The 14,227-nt window shown below is 44.7% G+C and overlaps 1 protein-coding gene across 1 annotated transcript in view; it reads right to left on the bottom strand.

The window, feature by feature from the left end:
- Nucleotides 1-5,416: 5,416 nt before the first annotated feature.
- The window catches only part of LOC309534992 (uncharacterized protein C6orf132 homolog), a 41,147-nt gene continuing 32,336 nt past the window's right edge, over nucleotides 5,417-14,227 (bottom strand). The window contains exons 4-5 of the mRNA XM_082227629.1: nucleotides 8,849-11,879; nucleotides 5,417-7,749 (exon numbers count right to left, since the gene is read on the bottom strand). Of these exons, the coding sequence (XP_082083755.1) occupies nucleotides 7,644-7,749; nucleotides 8,849-11,879 (3,137 nt within the window). The 3' untranslated portion in view covers nucleotides 5,417-7,643. The remainder of the gene's footprint in view (nucleotides 7,750-8,848; nucleotides 11,880-14,227) is intronic.

The raw sequence follows: 14,227 nt of genomic DNA, 5'->3' as shown, positions 1-14,227 counted from the left end.
TACAGTGGTACCTCAGGTTACATACGCTTCAGGTCACATACGCTTCAGGTTACACACGCTTCAGGTTACAGACTCCGCTAACCCAGAAATAGTACCTCAGGTTAAGAACTATGCTTCAGGATGAGAACAGAAATTGTGCAGCAGTGGCATGGCGGCAGCAGGAGGCCCCATTAGCTAAAGTGGTGCTTCAGGCTAAGAACAGTTTCAGGTTAAGTACGGACCTCCAGAACGAATTAAGTACTTAACCCGAGGTACCACTGTATTGATTCCAAAGATTTTTAAATAGACAGTTTTCAGCAGAGCATGGAATCCAATAGTGTTCTGGGCACAAGTCTTCAGATGAGAGTCAGGTTTGGGTCTCGGCTTAGTATCCCAAAAGTTGCTTCCCAAACATGTTTGGTCAAATTCTGCCTCTTTTCTTTGCTAACTTACTGGGATCTTACGGCGCCTTTGCCGCCACTTTAAAACAACATGAACACACTTGTACACTTAAGATACCCATTATACAAAATTAAGGATGGTTGTGGTGTTTTTTTTTAAGTTTCAGAGAGTTTTGTTTTGTGCCTCTGAGAGGATTAATGCAAGTATTCGCCATTTCAAAAGACTCTCCTGTTAGGGCTTGCTGAAAGTAGTTGTATGGGCAGCTTTGAAGACATGTGTTTTCTATTTATAGCTTGAGTCTTCGTAAGCAGCAGAACAAGCTTTTCTGCTCATGTTGCCCCATCAGATGTGCATCTCTACTTAAGATGACTCATCTGGTCTTGATATTAAAGACAACAACGAGGGAGGTGGAGGCTGGATTAATATGGATCATCTACCTGGAAGCCAGAAACCTATCCCCAGTTGCCTACAAAAGCAGAGTTTGTGTACACTACCAGAATGAGATGGTATCTAAAGCAGTGGTAGGAAGCATTAATTTGTGGGCCTAATTAGGCCTGTTCAGGGTAAACTGCACACCCCTTTCCCATGTCTGGCTTCATAGGATGTTTGGGGCAGGAAAGTTTTGAGTCGTTTGAAAAGGAAGGCAGCTGAAATTCAGCATCTTTTGAACATAGCTGTCAACCGTCCCTTATTTGGCGGGAAAGTCCCTTATCCCAGCGCCATGTCCCGCTGCTGTCCCTTATTGATGATGTCCCTTAAATTTCCCGGGTTTCAAAGGAAGCAGCTCCTCTCCCTCCCTCCCTGCTGACCAGAGAAGAGGGAGGCTCCAGCTGTGTTGCTTGGCTGCATTGTTCACCCAATAAGGAGTCTAACAACGACTGGGGGGGTGGAGCTTGCATGCCTTGTGCCGATCAAATCGGCCGCGTTGCCTGGGGACTCGCCTTTGCTCAGTGCTTCCCAGCGGAGAGGTGACGGTGGTTTTCCTTGCTGCATCCCCTTTGCTGGGTTGCTGTGCTGTGGGAACCACTGCTTGAGGCTTTGTTTGGCTGCTGGCTGGGCTTTCTGCCTTTGGCTCAGAGGGGCTCAGAAGTTGAACATACCTGTGCTAGGAAAATCCCTTATTTTGGCTGCTGATCCCTTATTTTCGAGGCTGCTGGTCCCTTATTTTCGAATCTGTAAGTTGAAAGCTATGCTTTTGAACCTGATGCTTTTTTCTGTCAACCTGCATGGCAGCAAACTTGGCATGGCAGTGGTATGCCTCTGAACACCAGCTACTGGGGAGCACTGGTAGGGAGAGTGTTGTGCTCATCTGTTCACAAGGTTTCCACAGGCATCTAGTTGGCCAGTGTGAGAACAGGATGCTGGGCTAGATTGGCCTGATCCAGCACAGCTAATAGACCAGGCCGCTTAAAATATGAGAGAGTTTTATGTGCCCCTCCCCTTCCCAGTTTATGATTCTTCTCCCACAAGCATGTCTGCACAGCTGCAAGGATTATAGCTTTACTTTTTTAAAAAACTGAAAGCAATACTTCAAGGCTATACGTACATTTCATGTACTGTGCTTGCACTGCATGATGTGGAGATTTTTGTCTGCTCTCTGGAATGAAAATGAGGAGGGCTGCAGGCTAGAGCTGTAAGCCAAATTCTTTGAAGCAAAGCTTATGCACACAAAGTCTGAGTCCAATAAGCTCTGGCAAAAAGAAAAACCATTGACAAAAGCCACCTTATTCCATGCATATCTTAAAAGAAACAACCCACTAGGTTATGTTGCATTTTCTTCTAATCCAAAGGCTTGGTAATGTTGCAGCATACAAAGCAGTATCTGCAGTGAAATGATGGATATAGTTTTGCTGAATTTGGTTTAATACATTGCTTTGGTTTTGGGTGTTCCAATTGAAGACAAGCTTTTATTATTATTTATTAGTTGAACAGTTACTGTACAATCCTATGGTAGGGTGTGGTGGCAATCAAAGGCAGTAGCGCCTGTCCAAACAGGGCTGGAAATGAGGTTGGAGGAGCGCTCCTGCAATCTTCCCTCTTTCTTTATCGGTGTCCCTGCCCAAGGAAAGTATTTTCCTTCCCATTTGAAACAATCTCCTGTCCTGGCTTAAATTTGTTATGGGTTTGGAGGGCTGTTAGGCTGTTTAGGAAGGAATTGGATCCTTCAGGAGCCATATATTTTATCCTAGTCACTCCAAGACCAGATGTGCCAGCTTGCGAGGGTGATTGGGGGAGCTGGTCATACGCGCAATGCCAGGACATCAAGAGGAGCCGGGGGGTGGAGCCAAATGCAGCTGCAAACCATCCCCAGTACATCACTTTTGGCTGTACCGAAAAGGGCCATGACTACAAAAAAATTCCACAGCAATGGAGCCAGGGGCATCTGACATCAGATTCTGGAAGAAATCCAATTTCTCCTTTGGTTCCAGGGATGTTCTCCCTGGAGCTTGACTTTTAAAATTAAGCTTTGGAGTTCAACTTTTTATTTCAATTTGTTTCCTCACAGGATGAAAGAAAACCAATAATTTCAAAATCACCTCTTGTCAATAGGACTTTTGTCAGAGCAGACATGTTACACAATTGCAGTCAAAATTACATTTGTTCTTCCACAAATGAAGCTTCCAATATTTCTCATATGCTAGGTACTGCAAACCAGAAGCCCTTTGCAGGCTTTGGCAATAATTTACAAGTGGTAAGTTACTGATTCCTTTGGTGTTCATTAATGTTTAAAAATAACTATAATATATTCTTTGCTACAGCAGTTGCATTGGGTACCAATCTTTGGCAGTACTACTTAAATGTTTAATATATGGATATGTGGATTAGAATCCTATGCTGTCTTATCTAAGAGGAAGACCTTCTGAAAACGGGGTTTACTGATGACATGTGCTGTTAATAATAGGATGCCACGGAACGGTCAGGCTTTGATCCTGAGTTCTGTCGTTCATAGAACACCGACACAATTTGAAGGAGGGGTGGCAAAATATTCAGTGTTGGGAGTATTAATTTTGCATTGGTATTGCTCACCATTTTTGTGCAAAGCTCTTCAATGAACTATATCATGCTGTGCTCTTTTCACACTATCACACAAGAAGCATACATAATGATGCGCAGAATCATGCACCTTCATGGATTAATGCGTCCAACATAGATATGACGGCTGCCAGTATTACAGCTTGTTTAGTACTCTGCGTAGTTGTTTCTATGAACTTTGTTCATGCACAACTCACTGTTGATTATAGCCACTAACAGTAACTTTTGCATTCTTGTTTTACTCAGAGCAGAAAAGTAGTTTGGAATTTATTGCATTTTTATCGAATATTATCACTATCAAAAATGATTGTTCGTATAATATATGGCAAATAAACACACTATGGCTTCTACAAGTACACACACTTATTGTAAAATTGTTTTTTAAGTGACTATAGTCAATAATCATTCTTAATTTTAAGGCATTAGAATATTGCGTGAAATTTACATATACATATTTCCACACATGTACACACATTATCTGGAAAAGTGTATGGATGCAATTCCATACACACTTCCCTAGGAACAAGCCCTACTGAACTTGCACAAGACTTACTTCTGAGTAAACATGTAGAGGATTGCACTGTTAGTGAACTAAAGAGATGCTGCATATGGAGGAAAATTAAAAAGTGCATTCAATACGCTTGTCTAGGGTTGCCATATTCCAAACAGTGAAATTCTGGAAGGAAAAGTTGTTGAGCTCTTTTTGGCAAAGTTGTTGAATTGGGGGGGGGGGTGTTCCCTGGACATTTAGCCGATTTCTGCCTGGACTGCTGCCAACTGCAGTATTCCGGATATGTCTGGGAAATTCCAGAGGTATGGCAACCCTATGCTTGTCTCAAAGTGCTTTATTTTTCCATAATACAATTTATTCTCTACATGTTTTACATCTATTTTACAGTTCTTTACATTGCCTTATGATGGCAAACTACTAAACGAGCTTGTTTCAGCTTTATAACTTTTGAAAGTAGGGTGATCTTTTACAAGTGTTGGCAATCTGAAATGAATTGAAAAATCCTCGATAAGGGCTGAGAATACAAGTTGCTTGTTCCCCTATCTCATATGGATATTCCCTTAGCAGCAACTAATTTAGAACATTGCATGTCAGGAAAAGGCAGCCTCCAAATCAATAAAACAGGCAAACAATGCATGCAAGTATAAGGCATTGAGACTGTTTCATGTTACGTTTCCCCAACATTGCTGTACATTGGGGGAGGGGGGCTATAATGTTTGGAAGACACTCGAGGGACTTGTGTGCATAACGGAGAGAGCTTTGCAGCTTCTAAACATAATGGTTCGGGTCTTGATATAAGTTAACTTAAGGAAGCTCATGGAAATAAAGTTTCCCATCCCCTCCTTCCCACCCACAACTCATCCCATAATGTTCAGAGGGCCCCAACAACCCTCCAGAGAGAATTTGGGTATGTTTGAGTGCATAGGACACCATGCGGAAGGACAGGATGGGAAGCGTTCCTTCTATTAACATATTTTAAGAAAACTTAGGCTTGGATCCAAGCTTATGGGTTCATGTGCAGAGAACAAGTGCCAGAGGCAGGGCAGTAATGTATGAAAAAGGCAACTGTAGCAGCATGACACGGCAAGCTAAAATCCCTTAAAATACAGGACTCAAAGGTACAGGAACCCTTTCCTGTGTGGTACTTGGCCACTGCATGTATGAAGCAGTCTTAGAGAACAGAGTAATACCAGCCACCTAAATAAATTGAAGTGACCAGAGGAGGAATGGCCACTGGGAGGAGCGCAGAGAGAAGAAATACAGTGGTGCATCTGCAGCAGCACAACCGGATGTCTTCATCTGCCCCAGCTGCAACAAAACATGTCTCTCCTGCATTGGTTTCTACAGTCACAGCGGGTGCTGTAACTCTTTAACAGTTTGTCTTCGTTCCCAAAGGAGCACTCTTCTATTGTCTCCCGAGACAGACAGATGTCATCAACAACAACAAAATAAATGGACCAGAGCCGAGACTAAATGAGACAGGAAAGAGTGTTTGTTTTCAGGCCAAATCAGCAAGATTTATATGAGTGGTATCCAGCTAAGTCAGACTTTGAATAGAGCCACAGAATTCAATAGTCTTAAGTTAGCCATCCTGCACATTTTATTGTTTACAGTATTATCTACAAGTGTGAAAAGCTATTCAAGAGGAAGGGTGAGATGTAACTTCAATAAATAATAATAATTGGGTATGTAATAGTTTTCTTGCAAAATCCACAGAATTTTTTTTGCGAGGTGGGGTGTTTTTTGTTTTTTGCAGTCTTGAAAGTCGTTGCTGCTGCACGTGTCAACATGGGACTAATTTAGGAATAAGCTATCCAGGTTTATCATGTAATCACTGACAAAAGCATGACACTTGTCAGCCGTTAAACAGAGACCAGACCAACAAATTCAACACATAGAATGAACAGCTCTCATAAATGGGCAAATAAGCCAAGGTGGATTAATACAGTCCCATACTTAGCTTTTTGGAAGTAAATCTCATTGACTCAATAAAACTTACTGAGGATCAGGCTGCAAGGCTCACATTTACAGAGCCGAACTTTAAACCTGCATTGCTTCTTTGATATACATCAATATATAACTTGGCTTTAATTTTTATAGGTGCCAGCACCTAAAGTTTTTAATGCCCCATAATGTTAAAACACACACACCTTAAAACCAAACTGTTTGGTGCCCACTTTGACATATTTTGTCACTTTGTATGTAAGATGTTCAGACTGCGAAAGAGATGGGTCCAATCTCCTTAAAAATTTCCAGGACAGCAGAAGAAAGATACAGCCTTTTATGCCTCCCATTTTGTTCTTCTGCCCATATCCTGTTGCTTGCTGTGATTAGGCACAGTAGGCAAGGCAAAGGTGAAAGGACCAATGGAGGCACAGGTCAGAGGTCACAGTTACTGTGTTCTTTTAAGGAGACAAACAGGATCTCCAGACTCCATCCTGGCAAATATGGCATTTCGACTCATTTTATCCTGGTGCAGTTTCTTAATTAAAACCTCTCCCCAAAATTCAATTAACAAGTTGCATTTTAAAGTGACAGTAATACTCTTAATATTCTGTATGTGTATTGTATGGGTATTAGTGAATGCTGTGAAGTCTCATTCTTGTCTCCAGAGGTGAGTCATACAAAATGCTAAATTTCCTAGTCTAAAATTTGACCTGTAGAATTGTCTGAAGAAGGTGCAATCTCAATTATTTCCAATGGATTCAATATAACCTGGGTCTGACAACGCCTCCTAGGCTAGCTGACTTCTCTCAAGGTTCCTGTGTCTTTTGTACTTGCATGACAAATGGAAATCCGGTAAGTTTGGCTTTTTCTGACATGGAGATGCAGTGATGGGGAAAAAAATTCTATCAGCTTAATTTTTCTCTTTTTGTGGAGTTATTAAAGCAGGGACCGAGAACTAATGGGCTTCCAGAGGTTGTTGACTTCCAACTCCCATCAACTTCAGCCACAATGGTAAGAGATGATGGAAACTGAAGTCCAACATGACCAGGAGGACCACAGGTTCTCCATTCCTGTGTTAAAGCCACAGCTACCAGAAAAAGTAAGCAACCTTAGTCCTTCTCATCTATTTGCTTTCTTCTGCTTTATCCCTCTAAACCCTTCTTCCCCTTCCCTACTACTATGCCATCTTCTTCCAACCACTAGGCTCTTCAAATTTCAATTCTTGGCCCCACATACCTATTGGGGCCACTGCCATTTAACTCTCCCACTTAACCTTGGCTCCTGCTCTCATTTTCTGCAGCTAGATTCCTCTTCTGTTCCTTGCCTCCCACTAGGATGAAGGCATCCATCCTTTCTTTGCTGCTTCGAAGTGTCAGATGCACTTTCAAGAAGGAAGATGGGGCTGAAAATTTCTTCCATAAACTTTTAGTCTAGATATAATCTTCTACAGGCCAAGCTGGCACTAGTCACTAGGAAGTCTATGTAATTAATTACTTAAATGCTTTAAGCAAAGGTTGCTGAGTGACTATGTGGCATAACTTGCCCCCTTATCCATTTTGCACAGAAGCCCTTAGAACTCATTCTTACCTTGTCCCTAATAACTTACAAACAGTCTATTTACAAGCGGACACTTGGGCTACTTTCAGTCTAGGACAGGCTCTTGTGTCTCATTTTACAGCTATCAAAGGAAGAGCCAGAACAAAGCAGAGAGGACGAGGCCTATAACTTGGCCAAAGCTGGTGCAAGGCGATACAGCTTCCTCGTACATGCCTTATCGAAGACCTCCTTGGTACGAATAAGAAATGGGTTGTCGTGCTCCAGGCCTGACTGTAAATGTATTTGCAGTTCCACTATATTGTTGATTTCCATGAGAGGATCTGAAGATGGAAGGGAGAAAAACAAAAATGTCACCACATGGATGGAAATAATTAATCATACAATATAATACAAAGTCCTGAGAAGCAATATGGGGTGGGAAAGTAAGAAAATGATCTTTGCTCAGCCCCAGCTCAACATATTTTGAATGTTTTCTATGCAGTCAATAACCTTGCCAAACAGACATGCTGATTTTAAGAGGAAAAGTGTTTCACATGTGCAGTTTTCCTTGCTCTTTACCTAAATCTGGTATTGTGACTACATACCCTTCAAGAGTTCTGATTTTCCTGGGACATCCCAGAATTACTTTGATCCCAGAATGTCCTGCCCCCCCCCCCAAGTGCTGCCACCGCCAAGCTCGGAAAAGAAGTTGAGCTGGGGCTTGCAGTGGTACTGCACTTCTGTATAAGTCAGCTGGCGAAACAAGGCTAATATTCCAGAAGTCCTTGTCTTAGACTCTGTGAAAGGATTCTGTGGAACTGTAACAACCCTTCATGTGGATTATTGGACTCTAGGAACTGACGGGTAGAATAGACACTTATACATGTATGGACGGAATATAAAATAAACTGATCCACTGGGTCTTCTGCTTTTTTCATTGAACTTTATGAGACTTCTGTTGAAATCTACAATTTGAAACAATGGATAGTATACCTTATTTATTCAAAAGTACAGTCGGTTACGTCTTGTGTGGGGTACTGAGAAGAATGTGATAAAAAATGGCCCGTCAGGGATTTCCTACTCTTCTCTAGAGAGGGGGAAAGGACTGGATCTACTAGGTCGGGGGTGGAGAGCCTCGGGTCCAGAGAGCCATACATAAGCACTTCTAAGTTTTGCACGGCTGGAGTGGAGCCAACAGTACAAACATAGAAGTCATATCCCTTGCCCCCACCCACTACTGGCAGGCGGTCCCTGGAAGGTTGCCCACCACAAGCGAATGAAGCCCCTGGCTTGAAAAAGGTTTCCCCACTCCCACACTAGACAGTGCGTACTGGAGGATTTTATAGTTGTCGCCTGTATGCCTACACCTTGCCAGCAACACTTTCCTTGAAGCTCCCAGATCACATCACAATTCCTGCATTTATGGCAAGCAGAACATACCTGCCAGCGGCTGCTGTGTTGCTAGTGTACTCTCCGTTCTGGCCTTTATACATGGCTTCACTGGCAGCATTACTGTAAGTCACCATCTTCCCAGGTAATTCCAGGGACACCCTTCGCCCTTGTGCGCTGTTTGGACCATTCCTGTGAGTGGAGTTGGCCCGGCGCATTCCTTCCGCAGCCTGAGAGTTGTATGACATTGTACTGTGGCCATAGGAGGAGGTGGGTGTGCTCATGCTGCGAGAAGACATGGTGGGCCGGCTATACGACCTATCCGTCTCTGTCACATAAAGGCGCTTCTTGATCAGAGGACGGCTGTTGTCATAGGAACTGAGGTAGCTAGAGGAGTAGCTCCCACCTGGGTAATGGTGACTGTATCCACTGGGCCTCATGCTGTTTTCCAGAATTGATTTGGATGTCAGGGAATAGCTGTTACTGTAGTTATAGCTTGAAGGGTTGGAATTAAGTTGCTTATTTGAGGCCTGGTTGCCACCTGGGATATTAAAGGCTTTGTGGTTCTCCTCCCCTTTTGAAGAATCGTCTGGGACCACTTGGGCATCGTTGCTGAACTCGGGTGGAGGGGGAATGATCTCATAATCAAAACCCTCTTCCACCTCATCGTTGTTGTCTTTGGCATGGTTTTGGGGTGCTGTGAGAGAGTGCAAGGGAGCTTCCTGCCTGCTGTGACTTAGGAGGCCTTGAACTAACATGGAAGTCCCATGCCTGTTTGATGAGGGAAGATTCTGGGAGACATTCATCTCCTTGACCTTCTGCGCATTCCCACATTGTTCTGAGGCACTGGAAAATGTCTGAGGCTTCTGATCCCTCTGCCCCTCTGACAAGCCCAAGGTGCTGCTGTCAGGTATACCTGCTCCATTACGCTGCTTGTTTTCGGAGGCTGCAAGTGATTCCTTTTGAGGAGACTTTGGTACAATCGTGACAGAGTTGGGCTTGGAGTCACTGTAGTAAATAGTGGGTGACCCAGTCTCTGACTGGCTGTTGCTGTGCAACTTCTCTGATAACTTGAACTGGGGCCTCTCTGACAAATAGCTGTTCTGTCGGGAGGCAGAGGCAGAAGATCTACCTCTTTGGGCCCTCTGTTGTGCAGCTAAGAGGAGAGCCATTGGGGATCCCCTCTCTACTTTTTCTCCTGTAACAGGGTGAACCAAAACTTCACTATTCATTTTCTCTGTCTTCCAAGAGGATGTGGATGTCTCTGAGGGCCTGCGCTCAGCTGAGTCTCTTTGGTTTTCATTATTATTTGTGCTGGTGGTTCCGTCTTCTGTCGTTTGGGAAGAACTCGCAGAAGCCAGGCTGTCAATGGAACCGAACCTCATCCTATGCATCTTGTATTGGAAAAGAGAGAAATCCGTGTTAGGAGATGCAGTTAGTAGAGGTGAGGCCGTGCCAGAAGAGGCTGGTGAAGGCGCAGAGGGAACCAAGAGTTCATTCTTTGGTTTCAGAGGAGAGGCTGGGGGTTTACAAGTGTTGTCAGGTGCCGAGTGGCCAGCAGAGGTGCTAGGAATCTTAGGCTCTTTCTCTGTCACTTCTGTCATTGGTGTATTCGGACTTGCTGTGGGTTTTGGAAGCTCGGGCTCGCCACTATTGGTCTGGCTGCCACCAAACTGAAGAGTAACTTGCTTCTTTGGTTCTGGAGTATGTCTTAGGTTTGCAAAAGCCAAAGGTGGCCCCCCGTCCTTGGTTGGTGACAACAAAGCTTCCAGTTCATCTTTGAATTTCAAAACACTGTTTGCTTGCACAGAGGTGGATTTGTTGTCTAGTGTTGAGGAAGCATCACTGGGGGATGCTTTGCCCATGGAAGGTGTATTAGCAGGCCTGATTCCTTTCCTTTCACTTTCTGTAACCGCTGGTGATTTTGGGCTTGTCACGGCAGGCCTAGCTTGTTTTGGTTCATCTGGAACAACTTGGTTGCTGTTGGTAACGTTGGCTTTAGTCTTGGGAGATACAGTTCTGTCTAGTGGCCTGTCTTCCTTTCTGCACGAAGAGGACAGCAGGGCAGACAATTCATGCTTTAGCTTGTCCAGGTTGCTGCGTTCCTTCCAGTCTTCATCATCAGAGGACGCCCAGTCCGAAGAATCTGTTTCTTTGCCTGGTGGTGCGTCATGCTTCAGCAGGGAGGCAGAGGAGCCATTAGAATCTGATGTCCGTTTTGAACTTCCAGCCTCTGTGGTTAACATGGAAGGCTTTTCCACGGTGGCTTTCCCTGCAACTTCTCCCTCTGGGTGAACTGTGGCTGCACTTCGTACAGTAAAATTAGATGGCAGGGCAGGTCGGCCATGAGGAGTCAACTTGGGGAGCTGCTCATCTCTTGGACTGGATTCTTTTTCTGCCGAGGATATAGAGGACGTTCTCACGGGAGTCGGGGGAGGTACTTTTAATGACCTCGGAAAGGTAAGGTGAGGCTCTGGGCTGGATTGTGGCAATAGTGACGCCTTATGGGTGGGAGTGCTTGGAGAAGCAAGATTCGGATTGGGGGAAATGGTTTCGGGCTGCCTCAGGTTCAGAACAGTCTCAGATTTCCATTTGGACACACCATTGGAGAATGGTGGGGTGTGAAGTGCTGGTGAAATGGGAGGCATACGAGGGGCTTTGCCATCCCTAAAAGCCAGAGGCGGAGGAGTAGGAGGAATGAAGTCGGGTGGGGATGGAGTACTGGGGGAAGACAAATTGGAATATGAGAAGGAAGGTGGAGCCAGGGATGAAGGGGATGGCGCTGGCATTCCTGGAAGAGGTGGCGGGGGTGGAGGCACCATTGGTGGGGGTGGGGGTTCCACAGAAGGTGGAGGTGGAGCTTCCATGGGAGGTGGAGGTGGAGCTTCCATGGGAGGTGGAGGTGGAGCTTCCATGGGAGGTGGTGGTACATCAACCGTTGGTGCTGGTGGTGGAGGAGGGGGAACAGGTGGTGGTGGTGGAATGTATTCATCATCCAAGTAGTTCTCTTCAAATGCCTTGGGCCTCAGATCAAGAACCGAATTGTACTTTCTGTAATTGCCATTGATCTGAGAAGCTAGTCCTGGGGAGAAAACAACACATACAGTGGTGTTAAGGTGGCCTCTCATTTTAGTCAACATTAAGGCAGGCAGACATTTTCTGTTAGGCAATGCTAAGAAACTCTTTAATAAGATGGGTAGGCGGGGATAACAAACAAACAAACAAACAAACAAACCCTGCCCATCTGGCTGGGTTTCCCCAGCCACTCTGGGCGTCTTCCAATAAAACACTAAAATACAATAACCTATTAAACATTAAAAGCTTCCCTAAAAATGGCCCCCTTTCACCGAAAAGTGAAGAAACAGACATAAAATCATACAAGTCCATTCATAATAGTTTCTACTTTTGGTTTCCTTCCATCCTTCCATTCTAAGTAAAACATTCTGTCCGCCCCCCGTTTTATTCACCTTGAGTGGACCAGAGTGAAGCCTGCTCACTCGCAGTCCGCTCGGCTGGACCCACCTCTATCAAAGCCTCTGATTGGATTATTTGAACTGGGGTTTGGTGGGAACCCCCAACGACTGCGCCATCAGGGAGGCGGGCCAGCACAACCAGGTGGCAAGTCTCACGTGGCTCGGGGGTGCTGCGCGTGGTCCTGCAAAGGGCACCCACAATCGGAGGAGTGAGCGTTCATTCTGTCAGCACAAGGATTGGCAATTGCGTACTGGATCTCCCTTTTCCCACCCCTAGGGGGGGGTTCCCCCAACCCTTTGGAGCAAATTTGGGGAAGGTGCAGGGTATAGGAGCCAACTCCTAGGGGCCCTGGGGGCTTTGGCCTCCACAATAAGCACCCACAAAGTTGATGGGCATTCCCATTCAAATGGTGTGTGTACACTGTGCCATGTGATTGATTATGTGGGTTGGGGTTTACCTGGGTCCCCACAATATTTTATTCAAGTTGGCACCCCGGTGCAGTGTGTGGGCAGGGAGAGGAGAGGGGTCTGGGTTCTGTTACACAAGTGGAAATTTCTGTGCTGATGGAGGGCATTGGATAAGTTTTAGAATTCCATGAAACTGAGAAGACTGCTTTGGTCCCTGACAGTTTTTTCTAACTAAATAGCTTTTATCAGTTTTCAGAAACTCTTTCAGATTCTGAAACTGATACAAGTTGGCGATGCAAAAGGGAAACTTTATCAGTAACATGGCAACCACAAAGCAGTTCTTGTCTCATTCCAGAGAACCATGTGTGCTCACATGTGGTTCAGAATCTCCTGTGCATGCAAAGGAGGTCTATGCAGGTAATTGGGGGAGATCAATCATCTGGATCAAAAAAACATAGAATCATAGAGTTGGAAGGGACCCTGAGGATCATCTAGTCCAACCCCTTGCAATGCAGAAATATGCAGCTGCCCCATATGAGGATTAAACCTGCAGCCATGGTGTTATCAGCGCCACACTGTAACCAACTGAGCTATGCAACCTCCCAGATGATTAGATAACTGCCTTGTTTCTTTTGCTGAGGCAGAGTAAGGGCCAAACAAGATGTAGTTCATTAAATGGAAATTTACATCTAATTGAGCAGGTTTTTACAAATGAAAACAAGATCAGCTGTAGGGGGTGGGAGCTGATTATTGGGACTGCAAAAGGTGAGGAGAGGGAGTTGAAGTCTATCGTCCCCTGCTGCAGTTTTGGGGAAGATCCTTCCATGAAATATGCTGTTTGCTTTGGAGAACCCTTGCCCAGCTAGTGCTATCTGCAGTTTTAAAAACCTGTACAGTAAATGCAAATATGCACTGAGCAAGTCACATCCAGTTTAGAGCTACAGAGCAAAACCACACATTATGGAAACACAGGAGTCATTTGAATGGCCAGTTTTCTCCTGAAACTGCTTCTTCCCAGCTCTTTTGCTGCCGGTGCTGGATCACCTTCTGATTTGAAACATCACTGCTTCAATTTTAAAGTGACTGGCACAGGTGAGGGGTTAGCTCCTTTTCTGGCACCTATCTGTCGATGCTCTGGTTTAAACAGCCCCCAACATACCATTCATGTAGGCTGGCTGGTGACCCAACAGAAACATTCATCTACCACTGTAACAGCTACATTTGGATTTTCTAGAACAACCAGCAAAGCAATCTCGATAGGAATCTAATGGTTTTTTCTAATAGCTGCTCTGTGAAACTACATTCAGCACTCCACATTGCTGGTGTCCAGGAAATGTTCCTCCCAATGCAGGAACAGATACTGGAGCCTTCAAGACTGGCAGCTTTTTCCTGGGCTGATATCAAAACAAGCAGGACAAATACTTTCCTGTTTCCTAGTGAATATGCGGCTGTAGCAAACAAGACTGACTTATTAACAGGGAAGTAACTTTATATTTTTAAATATGTCTGATAATTGCCATGGCTGCCTGACTGCAGAAACTAGCTGAAC

This window comes from Podarcis vaucheri, assembly GCF_965113315.1.
Source record: "Podarcis vaucheri genome assembly, chromosome: 6".
NCBI classification, from domain to species: domain Eukaryota; kingdom Metazoa; phylum Chordata; class Lepidosauria; order Squamata; family Lacertidae; genus Podarcis; species Podarcis vaucheri.
The sequence above is the reverse complement of the archived record's forward strand: the minus strand, read 5'-3'. Positions and strand labels throughout refer to the sequence as shown.